Source organism: Hipposideros armiger, unplaced genomic scaffold (genome assembly GCF_001890085.2).
Source record: "Hipposideros armiger isolate ML-2016 unplaced genomic scaffold, ASM189008v1 scaffold_110, whole genome shotgun sequence".
NCBI lineage: Eukaryota > Metazoa > Chordata > Mammalia > Chiroptera > Hipposideridae > Hipposideros > Hipposideros armiger.
In genome coordinates, this window is record NW_017731460.1 from 1,880,945 (window position 1) to 1,904,988 (window position 24,044).

Genomic DNA, 24,044 nt, shown 5'->3' on the forward strand with positions numbered 1-24,044 from the left:
TAATTGCAGACCCAATTAACTGATTTGAGTCCGTAGAATAAGATGCAAGATTTTGCTTCTGCAATGAATCATGAACCTGACCTGATATTATGTGGGAAATTTTGTTTTGCATTCTCCATTTTTTTCAAAACTAGAAATAGAAACAAGGCCACCCCCACTTTGCAACGTTGACAAGCACAAAGGTATTATAGACACAATTTCCACAAATTTCCTCCTTCCAAACCCCCATCTCTGACTCTTCAAAACCCCCATGTAATCAGCCCTGCAGAGAAGCCTGACAGAAAGGAGCCTCCAAAGAGGTAAAATTATGAAAGGAATGGTCAGTAATCTAAATTGGGTAATAAAATCATTTAAAATGAAAATATCTTAAAATTCCAAAGGGGCTTGCTGAATACAAATTAAGTAGGAAAATAACCTAGTCAGAAACTAGAATTAGAAAGCATTATTTCAAATCTGATATTGAGACTAGTTTTCTTCTAGATTACACATAACTCAATTTAAATAAATACGTAATAAATCTGAAAGTCTTCCCTTGTTACAGTAATTTTTGCTTGTTAACAACATAGTAACCCATTTTAAAGAAAAATTGTGAATCATGTATTTTCTGAGAGATAAGAACAAACTCAGATGTTTTTCTCAGCTGAGCATTTAAAAAGCCCAATTACACATTTTCACAAGAGAGTAATGCTAGTCTTTGATCAAATAGTATTTGTTTCTACAACCTACGCTTTAGGTTTTATAAAATGACAAGTGGATGTTAAATTAAGTTTAAGTAACATTAAACTGTCATCTCGTACCTATCCCACAGACATAATTATCAAACCATACCTTTATGGAGTACCTTTGTCTTGTGAACCACTTCCCCAGGGAACACTTGAAGATTTGAGCTAGTCAGAACATGGCTGCTTTATCCTGCATCAAGTACTTACCTACACAATTCATGAAATAGAAGTGGATGAAAGTGAAGCAAATGTTTTCTCTAAATACATGCCCCACCCCTAATTTATTCAATATAGTAATTCTGTTTCCCAAGTTGAGAGTGATTCACTAATCAAAATCTGTTGGTAGGAGTGTAAGGTTCAAGTTAGCCATTTAATACAAGTTGCAGCCATGTCCTCTTTTTCTCTTTTCATCGGAAATTTGCAATCGTATCTGGTGTAGAATTAGCCCTGGAAATTATTACACCATGCCGTTAGCCAATTGGGGCCATAATGATTTGATTGAACCCCAAAAAATGAGGGCTTAGTAACTGATAACTGCATAATATATTGCAGTTGTAGGCATGTGGTTATTTATTTATGCAGTTTTGCAAACACAGGAAAAATTGCATTCTCCAAACCCATGATCGTGAAAAGGATGGCCTTTCAGTAACGCTTTTGACCAAATATTTATCATGTATTTTAAAATCTCCTGCTTGATAATATGATCATAAAGACAATTACATATTGTGGAGTAACTTCCTTGAAAGGAGGAGTGATGAAACATGATTAACTGTTATATATTTTGGGTAATGTAATAGAGTTTTAGCTATTTTTAACCAACAGAAGAGGTGGGATGCTGTTGATTAATTGTCCAAAGAAACGAATCAGCCTTTTAATTTTATAAGATGATAAAAAGAAAGTCATCCTTTCCAGATTATATAGGCTGAGCTCTTAATTGGATATTGCATATTTTTATCATTTTTATTAATGAAATATAATTATAACAAAATAATCTACAATGGTTCATAGCAGGAATAGAATACTAGGGTCTATTTTAAGCAAAATCTATCAGTCAAGTAAGAAAGAACTGCAACAAAGGATCCTTTAGAAAAATCAGAGGTCTAAACAAAACCTGTAAACTAATTCTGCTTTCAGTTCCTTTGGCCAAGGTATTTCCTCCACTTTTAGTTTAACCCCGTGCTTCTTTATTACAGTGCATCATTTGGTGCTACACTTCAACTCAGTGGCATTTTAAAATATGTTAACATTAAATGAGATGTGCCAAGTATGGGGCTCTGACACCATGAGCAGGTATATGAGGCAACTGCCAGCCAATTAAACCCCCAGTGTTGAGTTTCCTCTCTCACTTCTCTTCCTCCTTTCAAATAAAAATAGGGGATATTTGGAGGTGGGATTTTCTCTTTTCTCTATGTAGTCGTTTATTTCATTGCCAATTGATTTAATGGCTAAAAGCAATGTATATAGTTCAGCTTATTTTTCCCCCCTCTGCATCCTTTCAGCAAATTATCCTTTGGGCTAACACAATTCATGGCCTCCAAGGTATTCCATTCCATAAAATTGTGGATTCTGCTATTGTAAGGTTCATGAAAAACAACATTTTCTGCTGTCCTGTACTGTCACAAATGCCTAAGAAATAGAAAACTTACTTTTGTGCACAACTGTCCATACACAGAACTGGGAAAGCCCCAAATGCTCATGAGACAGTTGCTTTCTCACTCTGCAACCTTCAACATGTATTTTGGCAAGTAGTATGGAATCCATAGTTTAGCTATGGTGTTCCCACACTAAATCCTTGAGACAGATGTACTGCCAAGGTCTCCCAGAAAGCATTTCCCAGAAATATACAGATCTTTGGGGATCGAGAACAAAGTATACTTAAACTTTTATTTATAGCCCAAATTAAAATTAAAACATAATTGTATTCATCTATGTTGTATTCATCTAAGCAATCCAAATCAACAGTCATTTACCAGTTAGGTCACAGTGGGCCCTGTGACCCTGTAACATTAAATTACCCAGTTGGTCTTAAGCTATCTGATGTTGTATCATGAAATACAGTAACACATTGAACTGGGAATCAAGTGACACCAACTCATCAGCTTTTCATGAAATGGATTAACATTAGGATATACTCTAATAACAGCCTTGCAAGTACTGAGCTAAAACTATAATCTTTGTCATCTTCATTCTCATAAAAAATATTAAGATATTTGAGATGTTTCTCAAACTTACACTTGTAATGACTATTGAGGACCCTAAAGAGCATTGGCTTAAATGGGTTATATCTATCAATATTAACCATATTAGTAACTAAAACTGAGAAACTTTAAAAAATATTTAATTTATTTTAAAAATAACAATAGTAGAGCCATTAATGATGTTAACCTAAATAACATATTTTTATTTAAAAAACAAAACTGTTTCCCAAAGCAAAAATAAATTTAGTGAGAAGAGTGACACTGGTTGACATGTTTGTAAATCTCTTAATTAAACATAGTTGGAATCTCATATCTATTTCTATATTCATTCTGTCACAATATGTTGTTTTGATTGAAGCATATGAAGAAAACCTAGCCCTGCACACATAAGTGTTTGGAAAAGGGACTCATATGGTTTTTACAGCCTTTTCAGGTAATTGTGCATATTCTTCTTTGATTTTATACCAAAACTCAACAAGGGTAATTCTTAAGTGTTAGTTACAATGTGGAATCTAAAATCATATCAAAAAGCTTTTGTATTTTATGAGACAATAAGGTTGAAAAGGTAAATATCATCTTAGTATTATTTTGAAAATATTTTGACCTCACAGGCTTCTTGAAAGGGTCACGGGAGTCCTCCGGGTCCCCAGACCATACTTTGAGAATCACTGGCTTTATCTGCATGCAGTGCTATGACAGATATTGACAAGAAGTTTGATTAAGAGTAAGTCCTCACCCTTTCGGAAGGAAGGTCTTTAAACCACACAAAATCCATCTGGGCAGTTTGGTTTGAGAAAGTTTTCAAAACTCAATACATAGTTGAGTGCCTCCTGTGTTTCCTACATCCTCATCACAAAATTCCCTCATCCCCCTCAACAGCCCCCAAAACACAACTCAGTTTTATTTTCATTAAACTGGCACTGGATATACTAATATAAATAACCCAAATAGGCCTCTCTCTTGCTATATCTTTTCTTCCATCTCAGTGTCTTGTGCTTTTACACTTGCACAAGTAATTAAAACCTGGGTATAACTATAATGTCCAAATCACACTTCTCTAGATGATTATAATATACTGATGTGCAATCATTTGTGAAGTATGGCACACATTCTCCTAAATTTTTGCTATTAGAGTACCAAAGTTGGCTAATGATAAATTGTTTCTAAGTCATTGGAGCAATTCAAGATTGTCTCTATAATAATGTCACTCTTGTCCAGCATGCTTTCTTGAGTGGAAGAGAAAGGGATGGAGTTACAGCTACTACTGTACTGTGTATACCCCTAGGGGTGTGTGACATATTTGAACATCTCCCATACTGTGTTTCAAAATGGGAAAAAAAATGAGAATTATGCTCCAGACTACCATCTCAGGCCAGGGTGATCAGATGAATGAACACTACTTAGTACCTAGAAGTCCATTTTTAACCTCTTCTCTGCCTTAGTTATCACTGTAAGGAATAGGACTTGGAGACACACGAAGCTAGCCATCAACCACAGGACAATGAGCAGAGTGTTGAAGAATATATGGTTCTACTACAAGGGCAGGGTCTGTCACAGAGGCATGCACCAGTCCCAAGAAGGCTTAGTCATCGAGCGTGTGGCCTTGATCATGTTCTTTGGTTCCTGTGAAGGAAAAGCCAATCCTAGCAGAACTGGTTTACTGGATACAAAGAGTCAATTAGCATCATCTGATAGGACTTTGTATGGGAGCAGGGATGGCGATGGGAAAGGAGATGAAGGTAGAAATGAAAACGGAGAAATGATAGCCAGTAACCATTGATGAGCATCCTTGGTTCAACAGGGGACCAAAAGTACTGAGATAACTTCAGAGAGGCAGCTCTCAGTGACACTTTTTTGATGTAAAGCAGAGGCAATAAAATTTTGAAAAAAGAGGGAATACTCTATCAAACTAGGAATATTTTGCAGGTGACAAAGTCATAAGGAAAGAGGGTGTGCCCCTCTCCATAGTGACAGGAAGAGAGCGTGCCCCTTTATGCCACTGCTGTTTTATGCGAAGTGGATGAGGCCTTAGAAGAAGCTAAAAATCCCACTGACCATTCTTAAATTCCCCAGAAGGTCTCCAGATCAGAGAACTCAATTTTATAAGAGTTGAGAGGAGGAGAGGGAATGATGACAACACGTTACAGGAAGGGTTAGAATTTAAAAGACAGATTCTTTGAGTTGAATCTTAAGACATATTTCATTCACTCACTTGACTGGGGATAGCACACTGTCTCTGCTTTAATGGAACTTACAGTCTGGTTACAGGAGCCAGAGTAGTGCAGGGGAGAGGAGAGACATACGACAAACAAACAAGCAAGTAAAGAAACGTGTAATGACGAAAATGAGAAAAGGATAGTGGGGCAAGAGGATGACAGTGAGGGGTGACTGAGGCCCTTCTTAGGAAGCGGTGTTCAGACACACTTGGAGCGGTTAGGGCCGATCAGCTGCCTAAGCTAGAAGGACTGTACTTTGGTAGCTCAAATATAATTTTATCTTTGTGATAATACTAATTTCCCTACATTTAAATGAGGTTCCTTTAGAAAATTTCAATCCACCTCAGCTGAAGTTAAGAAAGAATAATAATAATAAAGAATAAAAATAATAATAATAACAATAATAACACTTATTTAATGCTTATGATGAGCTCTCATTAGGGACCTCGGCTCTCCCTCATCTTTCAATGCGAGGTGAAAGAGAAGCGGATGGCCGAGAAGGGTGGAACTTACTGGACATAAGGGAAGACAGACAATCATATTAGTTTTCTATTGTCCTGTAAGTTACTACATGCTTAGTGGCTTAAAACAATACAAATTTATTACTGTACAGTCCTGTAGTTCAGAAGCCCAAAAGGGGCTAAAATCAAGTTGTCGGAGGCTGTGTTCCTTTCTGAAGGTTCTAGGGGAGAATCCACTTCCTTACCCTTTCCAGCTTGTAGAGGCCACCCAAAAAGGAACAAACAAGGAAAGCCCTTGGCTCCCTTCCTCCATCTGCAAAGCCAGCAACATCCACATCTCTGTGTGCTTGTCCCTTGTAGTCACAGCCTCCCTGACTCTACTCTTTCGCCTCCCTCTTCCACTTTTATGGGCCCTTGTCATGACACTGGGCCCGGCCACATAATCCAGGATAATCTTTCTTATTTTAAGGTCAGCTGGTTGGCAACCTTAATTCCATTTGCAACTTAATTTCCCCTTTGCTATGTAACCTAATGTATTCACAGGTTCCAGGAATCGGGACATGGACATCTTTATCTGCCTATCAAAACAATTGAAAATAAAATTGAAAAAAGAGGCCAAGGTTCTTTGTCCCTTTTAGAGTTCTCCACCCACACTTGGAGAGTCTTGTCTTCTCTCTTATTTTACATAACCACATTTGTCACAAGAGCAAATCTGTAGTGTCTGGACCATATAATCATTTCTAGGTTTGTGTGATCTTGCATAAGAGACAAGGCACTTACCCTGAGTTTCCCCATCTATAACATGTCAGGGTTGAAGTAGATGGTCTTTTAAAACTTCCCGTGTTTCTAGTCTTTCCTCTGAAGTGTCCTGTCTTTGTGGATTATATTCCAAACTGTGATGTTTCATTACCACTGGGCATGTCTGCCGACATCCCCAAAGCCATAACATCCTTGCTGATAGTTTCCTGGATAAGTCACTATTGTATTTAAGATATGCTGTCAGCATTGATGGGGGCTTTTCATGTAGGTGTCAACACATGTACTTTGTGGATAAACAAAATAAGAATAAATCTGCTCTGCTGATGGTAAGGCGCACTGCTGTATATCTTGCCTATGTAGAATGGCCTGTGGCATTTGTTGCAACATACACAGAATTTGTTGTTGGTCTTAGGAGCTTTGGAAGGGCACATAGCTCTTAACATTAAAATACTTTATGTTCACACAGCACCTTAAAGTTTACAAAATGTTTTCACATCTGTTACTTCATATTATCCTCCATAACACTGTTCTGAGATTGTTAACGTACAGTTCTTTAAAATCGGTGTATTTGAGGGGTTAACTGAGTAACCAGTTCTATCATAATTCTGCATAGACATGTTATGTGCATCCTTGTTATGTGCATACTTACCAAGTAATTTGTTGGAAAACTAACCTCAAGCACTTGATTGAAACACAGACTTATTCACTTCTGTGCTGCCTATGTGGCAACAAAGTGATCAGACATCTTTTATATTGTAAATTGGACATCATCTTAATGAGACATCTCACACTGCCTTTTATCTTTACTTTTAAAAGGAAAAGTGTTCATGGAATGCTCTCAGGCACTTTTCTTAATCATGCTTTATTCTTTAGGCATTTTGCCTGCCTTCTTATAGTCTTGATATATAAGTTATTCACAATACATCTTTCTAAACATTTATCTGACTATAGATAGAATTATACATATGCAAAATCCCAAGATTTTGCAACCACACATGAAAGATGGCATTCTTTGTAGTTGTCTGTATTAACTGTCGTATGTGGACTGGTTCCCCAAATTATTTTAGAAATTAATAATTTTTCAAACATAATCCAAACAGCCCATTTGTCCTCCTGCCTCTTTAGGTAAGTTCATCTGCACAAAGCAAAAGGGAGACTTTTTAGATGAATTGCACACTCATTTCATTTCCAGACATTGTCTAGTGTTTAAACACTGACATCAAAGCAAAGAGCCAATTATCAGAGTTCATTTGATCTGAAGCCCTGTTGCCTGAATTGCTATAGTTTTCCTTCAGCTGAAAAGGAAATCTGTGTCACACTGCGGAGATGCAGTATTTAAAATCACTTTATCTATAGTAGTTTAACTCGAAACATGTGTTTGGGCTCACTAACCACAAGGAGGCATTGAAGCATCTCGTCAATACGTGAAAAGCAATTTGATTTAACAAAAAAAAAATCAGTTGCACCTACGGTTGCTGAGTTTCACATAAGCAATTATAATACCCGCTTATACATGTGAGAATGCACGCATGCCTTTTAAGCTCCTGTTTTTATTCACTTATATTTTTTTGATCCCTGAAATATCAGCAGAAAGCGTTGTTGCTATAATTTCTTTTTGTGGAAGATTTTTGGACAATAGTCATCCACGAGTGTTTTTCTCTGTTTCCAATGGACCCGTAGGCAGCTGGCAGGACTTTCATTAGGACTGAGAAAGAGCTGCACTAAGTGTAATAACCTGTATTGCCCTTTAAAGGTTAAAAGTTCTTTGGACTGTGTGCGCGGAAGCATATTTCTTTAGTGTTTGAATCCCTTAAATACGTGTTCCTGGCAGCAAAGTGTTTCTCTGAAATTCGTGTGTCAGTTTAGAGTGACCCTGGGTCATATCTTCAAAATGCCCCATAGGAAGCATACGTTTAACAGACAAAATAGTTTTTTTAAACCTTAGCATAATTTTTTATATGCTTTTTTGAACATTCATGTCAAATGTCAGAAAATGTCCTCCTTGTTTTTATAATCCTGATTCCCAGCAGCTTTGCTTATATTGAAAAATACGAACCACTCACTCCCTGTTGCAGAAAACGCTGCTTAGCACATCTTCCAGAATAAAGCTTAATCCCCTGAGAAGCAAGGGCCTCCTTCTGAGGAGCTAGGTGGTTGCTGCAAGGTGCTTGGAGAAAATTCTTGCCTGGAAGTGTGAACTGTGACACTTTGAAATTCTCATGTGCCATTTTGCCATGCCTACCTGCTCTTTCTGGTCTTTGACACCTTGTTTGCGTTTTAGGATATTCCCAGACTGTGCGACAAAATATTGCCGACTTCAACACGAAGCAGAACATGCAGCTGGGGCGGCTGTGTGACATCTTAGGTACAGTAAACACTGTCACAGAAATGACTCTTTAGCATGTTTATCAGTGGATGTCAAGAAAATATTTACTTTTGGCTTATTTTTTTCTTCTGCAAGGGAAAAGCTTGAATTTCTAATTGACTTGCACAGCAATTGAATGTTTTGTTTTAAAGAACAGATTTATAGTGAAGTCAACTTGAATTTTAAAATGACATTTTTAACCAATTTACTTTCTAAATTCACTTTGCTGCAGGTTTGGATAAAGATTTTCTTCTATAAGCCCAAATCTTCTTTTACTGCCTCTTGCAATGAGTGAAGTTAACATTTTCATGTCAATATTGTCTATTATATTATCTGGGGGATGAGTGGAAGGTGGCATCAGAAATCAAAAGCATTGTGTCTTCATTATAAGAATAAGAGAGAAATAAAGACAGGTTTTTAAAAGAAGCTTTTATTTAAATATATATCATCTAGTTATTAGAAAGCAAGAGGTGTCTAGTGGAGGGAATTTTTAGGAATACAGACCTTGTGTGATAGATCTACCTTTGTAAAAGTCAAGTTTCAATACTGGTTTGGTCATTTCTAAATCAGACACCACCTGGAGCCAGGAGCAAAAGCTACAAGAATGCAAATGGCTTTGCTTGACACGGTGCAAAGCTCAGGTTCAGGTTAGGCTTAAAGAATAAAGGCTGCAAAGGCTAAGCAATAATTTTGTCAGTTTGGGAAGTACTGGCCCCAAAATTCAAGGTTAAACAAAAACTAGGTTTCTATTAGTTACCAGATCAGAAATTCTTTGTTTTGTTAAAATGTAATCGCTTTGGCCCTTATTTAAGCAAAACAAGAAAGAATTTTAAATTATCAATGACCAACTTAGTTGGCTCCCTGGAATGACATACTTTACATGATTCATATATATTTCAGCATCATTATTATTTTATAAATGCCATTTGATAACAAAAATACATCAGTACTAGAAATTTACAGTGTCCTAAAATAATAATAGTGTAATTGCTTTAATCTATTATCTAGGCACTAATATTGTTTTTCAGCATTAAAAAAATTTTTTTAATGACTTGAGATTGATTTGTTAGTGCTGAGCTATTTCAACTAAAAACCCGACTGGGTGGAAACCACTGAAGTGCAGCAGAGGGCAGGCTTTACTCTAATTTATTTGAATTCATTTTTTTCTTAGCTTTTTATATACCCTTCTCTATATAGTACACACCATCACCAAAGAATTTCTTTACAAAAGACTCTCATTATTAGAAAAAACTTGAAGGTATTAGGCTTCTATTTTAAATTTCAATAATTCAGTCTATGTCTACCTGCAATGGAAAATATTGCTAATATGAACGTTTCTGAGATGTTATGAACCAAATGCCTTTTCTTGGTACACTATCTTCATGACCTAGCAAGGCAATCCTAAAATCTCTTCAAGAGGAGTAATGGAACTTTAGAAATACTAGTTAAAAGAAAGAAAAACTACTTGCTTATGAAATAAAAATATGAAGAAACTAGGAAAATTAGTAATAATTTTGTGGGAGAATAATTATCTTTTTAAAATTTTATTTTTAAATTATGTTAGTTTCAGGTGTACAAATAATGATTAGACATTTACATCCCTTATGAAGTGGTCCCCCTGATAATTCTAGTACCCATCTAACACTATACACAGTTATTGACTCTATTCCTTACTTATGCTGTACTTTACATGATTATCTTTTCTTTATTCCGTTAATTCCTCGGGAAGAGTGTTGATTTTTCTGTTTATTCAGGAAAAGCAAAGATAACCTGATCACATTGGTAAGACTTGTCATTCACATATTGGCTCTGAAGTCCGGGTATCAGGTGGAGGCCCATTAGCTAGTATTTTCAATTCCTAGATGAGTTAAGCTAGAAAGTGACTGATATTGACTATTGACAAGCAATCAAAGCAATCTGCATTTTCCTATTAATTCCTTTCCAAAATTACCTGTCCATTAATTTTAAACATTTATAGATTCACAATTAAACCACATTAATACTGGATATTAGTGTTAGTGATATGTGTATTCCTTTGTCAGAAATGAACAAGAAAGGTGAAATTAGCAACATGATTTGTTACCATTTGTAACCTAGAAATTTCTTTCCAAGAAAAATTTAGTTTTCTGCTATGGAGTCTTTATTTTCATTTGTTTTTGTGTCCTTTTAAAAAGTATGTACTTTAAAAAAGACTAGTTTGATTTTTAAAACCACTAATTTGGTAAGATAGTAGCCTCTTCCTGAAAACAGAAGATTTGAGATAACTAATTTGATCATTCAGCAATTGGAGACAAGTTATTTAATTTATTTTGGGGTTTATGTGGCAATTTGCTTCCAAAATTAAATAGGAGCATATGTATGTACACGTACGGAGCATTTGCTCTGGGCCCAGCACTGGGCCAGTTCAGAAGACGTTGCTTGTACACAAGATGCTTGTCACTGGGGGAGAGGGGAGAGCTCACCTGTGTGCCCGGAGCTCACTAACTGTGTAAGACTGTCCACTTTCTGAACCTCTCCATTCTCCCAGGTCCCTTCAGTCAACCCACAGTATTTAGGGAGTGCCTCCTGCATACTCCACATTGTACCAGAGCCCGGGGGAATATAAGAAAGAGTATACACCTTACCTTTCAGGATTTCAGAGAGACAAGATCAGTAAAATGGAATGTCTAACTATTACATTGTTTTGTACACCTGAAACAAATAAATAAAAAAATGAGAGTTGAAGAAAAAAAGATGGAACAACTGAGGACATGACTTCATCGTGTTAAACGTTGAGACACTGATTAAAAAGAGCACAAGTGTGGAGGGCAGGGTGGGGAAATCACTGTTGTCTGGCCAAGACAAGGTAAGCCATGGAGCAGGTTCGTGCATTTGTACTGTTTGTTTAGCACCTACTATGTGCCAGATATGGCACCAGGTGCCGCATGTGCGTGCGTGCGTGCATGTGTGTGTGTGTGTGTGTGTACTGACATTTATAGATTCACAAAATATGTACATATATATATATATATATATATATATATATATATACTTGCATTTGATTCTCTCGAAAACTCTGTGCCCCAGGTGATTTTATCCTCCATTTTACAGCTGAGGAAACCAATGCTTACAAAGGTTAAACAATGTGCCCAGGGCGCCTAGGCAGCTGAGCTCAAATTTAATCCATCTATACTGTGTATACTCTGCCAAACTGAACAGAGGAGATTTTAAACCCCCTCTCAACCCTACCTAACCAAGGAAACATTCACAGTGCTCCCCCTTCTGAACTTCCCTAAGCCTGGCCTGTGTGCTTCATGGTGCCCAGTCCTCTCCACCATGTTTCATGGATGTTTGTGCCTGTGAAATGGTTGCTCTTCACGGGCAGCATTTCAGTTGCTTTGATTCCTGTATTTTCCTCCACATTTAGCCAAGTGCTTTGCTCCTACTGATCAGTCAGTAATTTTATGAATGAATGAATGAATGAGAGAATGAATGAGTGATTTCATTGGCTGCAGATTTCCTGCCCATACTCCCTAAAATATTCTGCAGCCTGGAGTGGGTGATCTCATCTCACTCTTCCATTTGGATGGGATATTTAATTAGGGTTTCTTTCTAGGTACATAATAAAACACACATATTAAGAAGGAGAACAGGGCCGGCCGAGTGGCATGATGGTTAAGAACTGGCTTGGGATGCCAGAGGGCCCCGGTTCGGATCCCACATATGAGGGCCAGTGACACTGCCCTCCACAGCTAAGATGCTGAACAACAGCTCAAGTTGGAGCTGGGCTGCCATGAGTCACCGGCGATGGCGTAGGCTACAGCCCCTGTGGCAGTGGGTTGCCATGAGCTACTGTATATAGCCAGCAGCCAGCGTGAGCGGCCAGCAGCGCAGTGAGCGGCAGTCCAGAAGCCGGCGACTGATGTGCCTCGCCCGGGAAGAGCGCAATGATGGTGCCAACTTGGGCCAGTGAAGCAACGTCCTCCACAACTAGACTGAAGAACAAAACAACAGCAACTTGTCTGTTCCCCTTCCCCCAATTCCCCAGCACTGTTCCCATCTCCTCAATTCCCCAATAAAAAAAATATTTAAAAAAAAATAAGAAAGAGAACAGTTAAATTAAGACAGTGTTTCCTTTAAAAGGAGAATCGCTAGATGTCTTATATAATTAATCTACTCCTCTTTGGGAACAAAGCAGGGAAAAGGTTGGTTTCCTGAAAAATATTGCTGTGGTCATAATCAGACCATTTATTTGGACAGGACGTTCCCTGAATTGGCCCTGCCAAGTCCAGGCAGAATAAGAAATTGCCATTTCACCAGCTTTCTAAAATTAATAGTTCTGTTTCATAATTTACTGAAGTTAATGGGATAAATTTTTAAGGCAGTATGCAATTCCCATTGATGTTAATGGGAGTTCTGGGGATTGACTCCTTATGTATTGTTTGAAAGTACACTTCCATGGTACCTCACAGCCTTCCTGCTGAAAGAATCATTGTGTCTATTTTTTTTTGTGATGGTGTTATTCATCTTTTCTTTAGAGAAATGCTAAAGTGCAAAAAAGCCAGTTAGACTGCTGAGATCTGTATACAACCAATCTAAATTAACTTCAATGTGGCTTTTGGATATGTACTTTATTCTAAACTGTGCAACATCAATTCAACAGAGTTCATAATGTCATTTACCTTTATACCAGTAATTAACATTGTGCCTGTTGTTTTTAGATGCCAATGTGAGCGTCATCTACATCTGCTCCCATCAAATGAATGACGAATTACTGCTATATTACACTAAAATACTGAGTCTACAGGCAGCTGTCAGATCGGGGAAACTTGAGGACAGAAGTGACCTGCAGGACAGGTTCAAAATTATCACCCCTGAAGCTATAAACATCTTCACTGTGAGTCTATCTTCTAATTACTACGGCTTCAGGGATGCAGTAAAATTAAATTGGAAATTTTATAACTTGCAACGCTCTAGTACACATCAGTGAAATATTATTGCAAGTGTAACAGCTTTACTGATTAGACTACTAGTTGGACTGTAGGATATAAATATCCCAGGTTAACTTTCAGACTTAGCTGAGCTACCCTTGCCCAGTAACTCAGTAGCTGTTGCCTAATTGATGTTATTGGGTGGTATCATCAAGTAAGTGAATTTACAACATCTATGGTTCCTTTTTTTTCATTTTGCATGAAGGACACCAAGGCAGAGAAAGGCTGGGCCAGCCCATCATCCCAAAACTAGTTAGGGACAGAATCTAGACCAGGGCTCCTATTTTTATTTTTCACACTGGCGTTCCTTCTTACTCCATGGGTTGTTTTTCCCCCCTTCAAAGGGAATTTGACCTCATTTACCATATCACATGGTTCATAATGTACAAGGTTCAGATTGTTTTTTAACTTGTACTAATTTTTAACAAATGGAAAAAATGCTGACTGAAATCTCATCCCTAGACAAGAGCTTTTGGGAAATTCATGGAACCACGAGGGCATTGTTCCAGAATAAGGCGGTACAAGAGATGGCTTGAAATGAATTTTTCCATATTTTAACAAGAATTCAAACTTTCCATGTTAAACAACCAACCTTTTAATACCTAATGAACTATGCAGTTTTGAGGAGACTTTTTTTTTTGGTATAATCAAGGGTCTGAATTTGCTGATAAAGATAGTTCTCTCCGTTCACAAGTGGGATGCACCAACCTCAACTCTCTATGGCTACAGAAGCTTATTGCATGCTTTACATAGGAAGTGTATCTATTTGTTGAGTTACTACCCGTTAATTCTTTAGATGCACCATGATTTTGACAGGTCCCTACCCCACCCCCACCCCCCAAATAAAAGTCCTGCCAAGGCTGGGGAAGGTTGCTATAGCATTCCTACTTCGCTGGTATATTCGGTGAGTTGTCATCAGATTTTACTCTCTTCTACCAAGATAATGATTTTATTTTCTCATAGCTGGATACATTAATGTTCCCTCCCAAAGCTCTCTTTTTCATTGGCACCACATGGCTGTGGAAGAGGAAGGCAAAAGCTGGGGTGAGACAAGCAAGAGAAAAGACACAGGAAAAATCATCCCCATTTACCTATATTCTTAGGAACCTCCCAATATTCTCCACCAATGTAAGTTCTTCCTAGCTATACCCTGGCCTTAGTGGCAGAGTTGCTGTGGACATTAGGAAGCAAGGAAGAAAACAAAAAACAAAACCTGTCATTACTGTGTAGTTAATGCCCTGATTTTCTCCAGAGGTAATGCCTAATAGCTGCTAATAAGGAGTTTCTGCACATCTGAAATGCCCATACACATTGCAAAGTCATGAAATGGGGAAGGTGCACGAGTTTGGGAGAATGAAAGTGAATGAACTAACATGCATCAAATGCTTAGTATGTATTTTCTCATTTGATCCTCAGTACAATGCAACTAGACAGAGATTAGCAATCTCCTCCAATGGGAGAGGAAACCAAGACTCATTTTCTCACCCCAAGTTACTACAGGGGCCAGAGGAAGAACCACAGCCTGTCTGACCCAGAACACTCTCATGAATCGGAATGGCTGCTTTTCTTCTGGATGACCCTGTGGCCTTGGGCAAGCCCTTTACCTCTCTGTTCTTTGTTCTTCATGAAGTGATGGGTTAAGTCATTTCAAAGCCCTTTCCAGCTCCACAGTCCTATTACCTGAGAAACGTCCCCTTGCCGGCCCACTCTTTGATTCCCAAGCAGGAGAGAGGCAGTTGGCACTCACAAAAGCACTGAGTTACATTCATCATTTAGGTTTGCATCTTGATGAGTAGAAACAAGCAGGGAATATTTTAAGTACTTAATACTTTCCCTCATACTTTAAGTTGAAATTATTTGAGTAATCACTCATAGGCAATCAACTTTTTAGAACACAAAAATTAAACTCTCACTTTCAAATCAGTTCCTGCTTATGTTTAGTTATTGCTTTATTTCTTTTTAATGGGTTGGAAAGATTGTATCAGTGCTGATTTTCATTCAAATGGATGGCTTTGAGGAGATTTTTTTTAAAGCATGCCAAAAATCTGTTGGTACATCTCTCCAAGTCACTATACAATGTTTGAATCTGTAATGGGCACAAAGTGCTGTTATCAAGTCATGTCCATTTTTGAACATGGTAATGTTTATGAAGGCAAACAAAACAACTATCTTTTGTCTCGGGTCAAAAAAAATCAGTGGTGATAAATTAAATTATATGGAATTAGGAACATTTTAGATGTTTGTCAGCTCTGTCAATCTACTGCATGGATCCGATGATACTGATTTTTTTCTAATTGGCCATTTAAGACCCACAGTCAGTAATGTATCCTCTGCCACTCACTCATATTCGAATCTTTATTAAACACATATTGAACACAATGCTAGAGTACCATCTTGCCTGAAGAGTAAGGCATGCCACCCCCAGATGGCTGTAATACAGTTGGGTAGAGTACTTGCCAATAGAGATAAGCAGACCTAGAGGAGACAGAGCCCATGCTGGCTGGAGATGCACTCAGAACTTTCTGTTCTATTGCTGCATCTGCCTTTCCCTCATCACACCTCATAAACTCACCGGCCCTTCATTACTCAGTCTGCAAAATGGGAGAAATCATGGCAGCTGTGGTATGACAACTGTGCTAACACCAGGGTTTAAATCCTGCCTCTGTGTTCACTAGCTATGTGACTTTGGGCAAATCACTCGAGCCTCAGTTTCCTCATCTCCAAATGAGGGGCTGTTAATTGGTACAGTATTTATGGATCAGATGAGAAAATCCATGTCAAAATGCTTTGGCCTTGTGAACTTAACTTGAGAGGATGGTAACCTTGAAACACTCTTCTGTGAATGCTGAAAAGCCCACTGCATACATTGTGACTCAAGTCACCAGTTCACCCAGAGGCTTAATATTTTTACATTTCCTCACTGGAATAATTTGTAGGGAAAGGGAAGGAATGAAATAAACAAGGAGGAAAGATAGTGATAACCAGAAGGGAAACACAAACTCAAGGTGCTGTTACCAGCCATTGTCTAATGCAACATTGGGTTTCCTAGAACTGCATTCTCAGAAGTAGGTTGTGAAATGGATTTCACTTGTGGTAGGATCTGAGAAGCACAGATCTGAGGAGCTTAGAATAGAACACTTACTCTGGAGGAAGGGCCCAACAAGGTAAATCAATAAATCCTCCTCTCAGAGGAGCTGTTTTGTTTTGGGTTTTTTGGGGGGAGGGGGTAAAATATACACAACAAAATTTACCATTGTAATCATTTTAAGGGTACAGTTCAGTGGCATTTAGTGCATTCACATTGCTGTGCAACCATCACATTATCCATTTTCAAAACTTTTTCAACATACCAAGCAGACACTCTGTACCCATTAAACACAAGTCCTGAAGAGCTCTGACTTTAAAAAGAAAGTTATTTTCAGAGCTGTAAGCGCCCTAGAGACTTCTAGCCCAACTCCTCATTTGAATACGGGGAACTGAGGCTCAGAAAGATCAAGTTTTCAAAAATCACGTTTCAAGTTAAAAATTCAGGCAGAGCTGAAATCCTGGGACTCTCCCATATCAACATTTATTGTGCCCACTGAGAGTTTGTACACTGGTACTGCTGATAGCCCCAGAAACAGTTGCTTGACATTTTCCCACATTTTAATATCATATTGAATAGGCAATTTTGACTAGAATTGGGGGAGCAGGTGCTAGTCTACAAAATCCCCTGAACACCCTTAAGACTCTGGCACCTTACATTATATTATTTGCATGACATTTTAATGACTTTAAAAAGAGTATTCTTTGTAATCATAAGTACTACCATTTATTGACTAGCAACTCAATGCCATGCCTTTTAATAAGTGTTTACATTCATGATCTTGTTTTATCCTTAGAGCAACCCAGAAAATGGGTGTTTTTATTCCATTTAACAGACACATAAAGTTAGGCTCAGGGACTCTAAGTCACTTGCTCAAGTCCAGGTAGCTCGCATAAATGATAGAGCTGGATTCAAAGCCAGAACTGTTTGACTCCTAAGCCCCAGCCCTTCTCTAGAGGAAGTGAGCACAATCTTGGATTCTCATATTCCATCCTTGGCTAATGTCTTTCCCATGCCGACCCTCATCTGATAAAATTCTACCCATCCTTCAAAATTCACTTCTACCCCAACCTCTTTCATAGTAATAATACTAGTTAACATTCATTAAGTGCTTATTATGTCCAAGGCACTGTGATAAGTGCTTTACATGCATTCTCTCATTTAATCCTTACAGCATCTCTATGATATGGGTACTGTTTGGGTTGTCAGAAAAGTCATGACATAGTTTTCTATGTTTTTCGTTGCAAAAATGTGTCATGACTTTTCCGACAACCCAATATTATTATACTCATTTTACAGGTGAGGAAACTGTGGCCCAAGGAGGATGAGTAATTTGCCTTTTCAGCTCTCCGCACCAGCATGTGGCCTCTGCCTCCCTCCTCCATGCCTCCGAGCCTTCTGTAGCGCTTTATGACCCATCTCTGCTTTGTATTAGTTACGCATTAACAGTACTCATTTGCGTCCCTACTCCTAGAATGCAGAAACATGGTTGTAGTCGGTCTGGTGTGTGCTGGCCATCTGGCTCTGTCCTCAGCCCCTATTAGACATGCCAGAATTATTTATTTAATTAAATGAGACAGTCACATGTATTGCTGAGCTGGGTCTAAATAATCAAAAGTAACATAAAAAGAGTTTTCATTGGAAAATGAGTTTGAGTCTTGCTGAACTTTTCAAATATTTTTCATTCATTAATTCTCTCCAGAGTTGTTGGCTAAGTACTATGATAATCATTATAACAGAACATAATCCCTGAAATGGACTTTGTGGCAGAATTTTGGAAAGAGAGTATCAAGCCAAATGCCTTTTCCTACCGAATCATTTCAAAGAGTTGCCATATTAGGAGTCCTGTATAGTGAAGAATACGAGGGGGCGTTTTTCTTCATTTTTTGGTATTGATTTTCCAGACGCTTTAGTGTTAAACCATGCCAGAAGTGTTGCAGAGATGAATCACTATTATCCAAAGGCCGCCAGCCTCTTTTGCTTCTGACAGAAGGATAATTCCACGTGGATCAAATAAATACAGATGTGTAGTAATTAGTTCTATTCCCAGCGAGCCTATTTCCCACACACTAAAGATGTGAGCGATTATAGAGCCTCACCCCAACAGCTTTTATCAATTTAAACTGCTAAACAACAGGATAGGTCATAACCCAGCCTGCTATTAATAATGCATTTATTGTGTGCAACATTATAAATTAGGTGTATGGACTAGAAAAAGAGCACCTTTTAACAAGAATAATATGCTCTCCCTCTAGAAGCATCACATGTGCCTGGCCACTCACCTGATGTACAGTCCCAAGGCGATCAAAAGAATAAAAAATCTCATCCAAGGCAGAGAGGCCTACATTGTCAGCGGGTTCCTCCACAGAGACGATTTGGCTGTGGCGGATATGTTAGACATACCCATCCTGGGCCCGGAGCCTGGACTAGCTCATCTTTATAGCACCAAGTCTGGAAGTAAACGGGTCTTTGACAGCGCCACTGTGCCAGTCCCTCCTGGAATATGTGACATCTATAGTCACCAGCAGGTATGTGGCGTGGACAAGAGAGGCTCTGTTCAAATATATACAATTCTCTTGACCTTGTGGGAATTTCAGGTCTTCTGGAGCGAGCCCTACCCACTGAAGACAATGTGGAATACTTGAGTTCACTCCATGGGATCTACTTTAGGCCTTTGTGTTTCAAAGTATTGTCCTTGCAGAATTGCTGGAATTCCCAAAATATTTACTCATTTAGATTAAGACACTGAAGACCATGTTAATGTACCAATCTGCTATTAATATTTATGTCCAAGGCACTGTGATAAGTGCTTTATATGCACTCTTTTTAAAAATCCTCACAGCATCCCTATGAGATAGGTACTATTATTATACTCATTTTACAGGTGAGGAAACTGCAGCCCTCAACATGGACTAGTTCATCATCATATTAACTATCCAGTCATTGAGCAGGACCCTGAGAAATGTGAGTCAGTTGGTTAAAAGGAGCAGGTCAGGAAAGCTCCAGGGAGTGGGCCTTTCTGCTGAGTCAGGTTGCAGAGGGCCTGTAGCAGGGAGCTGCAGACATCCTTGGATCTGTACAAACATCCTTTGTTTCCTCAGGAAGGGGCCATACAGGGAAGAGGGGGAAACCCCAAAAAGGGAGGTGAGATGGTTCCAGGAATAAAACTACCTGCTTCTGGGTTTTGTCATGGGCGTGGTCTAGGGCTATGCATTCTTCCAGCAGATAGCAAGGGCCTGAGCAACTCGGAGAACTGTAATATTAGCCACTAGGAATGATCTCGGAATTAATTCTGGCAGATGTTCTCCCATTTAACGGCTCTCTTTTTTCACAATAAAGAAAAGACAAAAGACAAAGGCTGTTAACATTTCCTAACCTCTGTTTCAGTACATCCCTTGATCAATACTCTGAGCTGATCACACCTGGCCCCAGGCACCCACTTCTTGGCACACTAAAGAACCGTGCACCATGAGACACTTTGTGAGGGACAATATTTAGGGATCATCTCTCTTCTCTCAGTTGCCTGGTCATGATGCTCTGGACCTCGTAGATGCTGAGCCCCCAAATGAAGCCTTTCAGCACATCATACTTTTCAGAGACTCATTTGAAGATACTATTAGCTCATTACCTTGCCCTAAATTATTTCCATCTTGCCGGAGTGTTCTTGGGCAATACTTGGGTTCATGAAGGAAGTGGCTCTTAAAGGTGGCAGAGCCTGGAAGAGGCACAGACAATTTTAATAGGAGTGGAAGAGAGGGTCTCCCCCTGATCCGTGTGTCCCTTCCACTGTCATTAGCCTCCACTGGCATTTGAAGATGACAAAGTAGATTGCTTGACTCTGCCTCCCAGTAGAATACTCAGCTGGTAGACTGAATATAAGTGAAATGCATTTCAAAATGACACAATTTCACATGTGCACATTACATTAAACAATCTTCAAAACTTTAAAATCCATATGCAATATTTATATTGAGTCTTGCTTTCACCTTCATTGATGAGAACTCAGGCAATTTTTGCCATGAAATACTTTAGTACTTTATATGTATGCTGATTTTGGTTCAAGATGTGGGCACATTTAGTGCAGTAAAACCTCCCTCTAGTGCTGTTATTCAGAAGTAGGATTTAAAACCTCCTCGTAGACACATTGGATTTGAAGGATGTCATTTCACCTATGGCATGTGCAAATTGTTATCACAATAAACCGAGTTATAGCTGAGTTCTATTCAACTCGTTTGGAAAACATACATCTGAGGTCATCAAAAACTGAAGTAGTCCACTGAGATTTTTCCAGATAGTGACTCCCCTACCTAATCTATGTGAGTGTGTCAGCATTTTGAATTTGCAGATGGTGATGACTCAACAGCGCTGACTTTTTACCGATGTGCATCATAAACTTAAAGCTGGCAAAAGAAAGCTGTGATTATTTTAATTTAAGTTAATAAATATTCCTGACTATCAGTTGGATTGTAGCAGTAGTCATTTTTCTATGTCTGCTCTATATGTACCAGTGTAAAATGAATGGCGATTTAAAACCATATTACATCTTTTGAATAGATAGACTCAAACAGAAAATGATAAATGTTTGGAAATAGCATAAAATCATTTGGCTTATGATTAAGTTACTTGTTTATTAAAATCTAGCACGAGCACAGTGAGCATTTCCTGGTTTCATTCGTAAAGTAGCCATGCAAATTCTCTTTCTGGCATGTACCCCCTATGAAATATTGACAGCTTTGGTTAAATAATCAAAAATGGCAATGCTATTTTAAAGCACTGTTCAATTTTCACTTAAAGATAGCACATAATTCTTTCCTGTGATGCAGTCTTTACAATACTATTGATCCTTTTCAATACTGTAGGGGATCCATCAACAGACACCCATTTATAGGATTCTCAGATGCAGCAAATAATAGAATTTGGGAGAAACAGATAATAATTCTGTTAGTAGTTGAGTCTCCAAATATACAATATATACAACAAAAAATGCTATGCAAGAACACTTTTCCTTATGCTAGCAAAAGAATGTTATTGGACATTAACATGCCAAAGACCATTTCTACTTCTGCAAAGTATGATCATAATACAGCAAAATATGATTCAATATAGAGTCTATCTTCTCAACACAACAATAGAGAAAGAAGGGATGTAACTTTGGAAGGCACATTAAGAAACCTTCCTAGGCTACGCGCATAGCCATATGGTGTGTAGACCAGAGTACTTGCCATTTAAACACCCAAATTATCCACAGACACTACTTGATAATTAGGGAGCGAAGACAATTCCATTTTCACCCTAATTGAATACCCTATGGTTGCATGGGGCTTCCAGGGATCTCAAGAATGCCCATTTTGGTATCACTTCCACACACTGCTGTGTAGTGTAACATCCCCAGGAAGAATTGCTGAAAAGACATAACTCGAGAGAACAGATTGTGCCTTTCATCAAAATAATTGTAATCTTCCAGCTCCTGACTTCAGCAGAATAGAAGCTTAAGTCCTTTCACACTTTAGTTGAAAAAAAAAGTTAAAACTTCATTTGGTGAGCAAAAAACACATCAAAATAGAAGAGAATAAGAGTGTTGCAGAAAGCTCCTTAAGTCTAGAAGACCATAGCCAAGAATAGCAAGTGGGGGGCCGGCCAAGTGGCACAATGGTTAAGAACTGGTTTGGGACACCAGAGGGCCCCGGTTCGGATCCCACATATGAGGGCCAGTGACACTGCCCTCCACAGCTAAGATGCTGAACAACAGCTCAACCTGGAGCTGGGCTGCCATGAGTCGCCGGCGATGGCGTAGGCTGCAGCCCCTGTGGCAGTGGGTTGCCATGGGCTACCGTGTGTAGCCAGCAGCCACAGTGAGCGGCCGTCCAGAAGCCGGCGACTGATCTGCCTCGCCCAGGAAGAGCGCAATGATGGTGCCAACTTGGGCCAGTGAAGCAACATCCTCCATAACTAGACTGAAGAACAAAACGACAGCAACTTGTCTGTTCCCCTTCCCTCAATTCCCCAGTGCTGTTCCCATCCCCCCAATTCCCCAATAAAAAAAAAGAAAATCATGTTTCCACTATATAAAAAAAAAAAAAAGAATAGCAGTGGGTAGGCTTAGTATGGCTATGTTTCTTTCTGGGGAGTAGGGACTAGAAAGTCTGATGAGAAGACCAGACCAAAAAATCATTTTGTGATCTAATGAGTTATTTTTCTCCAAGGATCTCCTAGGAGAAACAGTATTACTTATAATTAATTACTTATAATTAATCTTGCTATAGACTTCTGTCTGATTCAAACTTATCCCGAATGGCTTATTGACGGTCAGGAAAGTTGCTTCTCCTGCTCCTCTTCTGACTTCTTTCTCTGCCTCCCCCTTCTCCTCCACCTGTCTTCAGGTTAAGATAGGCAGCACAGTGGGGAGAGAAAGAGCTTAGGTGTTGAGGTCAGAGCAAAGGGGTGGAGTCTTTGCTCTGCCACTCAATGCTGTGTGGTCGTGGGCAAGTTGTTCAAATTAGCTGAGTCTCAGTTATTTATATATAACATAAAATGAATAATGGTGCCTACTTCATAGGTTTTTGTGAGGATTAAATGAGAAAACTTACGTAAAGAGCTTAGTCAATGGCCTGGCTCTTACTGAGCGTTCAGTAGTGTTAGATAGTATCATTATCATCGTCATGACATTAAAGCTTGAACTTTTATCCCTTAAACTGCCATGTGGTTGAGCCCAGTTCTTGAGGGAATGCTGTTTCAAATAAAATGTAGAAATGTGTATTCCAGGAAAGGTGCTTCCATGAATGTTTTATCTTCTCTATCTGTGTTGTTCATGTAGTACATGTAATATAATACACTTGGCCAATTAACCAGCTAAATGTATTTCATGTACATTAATGAGGAAAAAATTAAATATTTTATAGGTTATAACATTCAAAAGCTCAAAAAGCACCAAATAGTTAACATTTTCAAGACTATAACTCTTTATAGCCTTGAAACTATAAAAAAGTCATTTGAAGAATCAATAAGTAAACACAGAATTCTCTGAAAAAGAAAGAAAACAATACTAAGATTCAGTTACAAATATTCAAGGATTCTTTATTTTGCCTCGAAAAACAGGCAAAATGATAATCTCAGAGTTTCTCATAAGTAAGACTATACTTTTTTTTTAAGATTTTTTTTTTAATTGGGGAATTGGGGAGATGGGAACAGCGCTGGGGAATTGGGGGAAGGGGAACAGACAAGTTGCTGTCCTTTTGTTCTTCAGTCTAGTTGTGGAGGACGTTGCTTCA

At 38.6% G+C, this 24,044-nt stretch overlaps 1 protein-coding gene across 1 annotated transcript in view; it reads left to right on the forward strand.

The window, feature by feature from the left end:
• Positions 1 to 24,044, forward strand: part of LOC109385244 (IQ domain-containing protein H-like) — a 116,156-nt gene that overhangs the window by 26,147 nt on the left and 65,965 nt on the right. The window contains exons 8-9 of the mRNA XM_019647301.1: positions 8,638 to 8,721; positions 13,422 to 13,597. Of these exons, the coding sequence (XP_019502846.1) occupies positions 8,638 to 8,721; positions 13,422 to 13,597 (260 nt within the window). The remainder of the gene's footprint in view (positions 1 to 8,637; positions 8,722 to 13,421; positions 13,598 to 24,044) is intronic.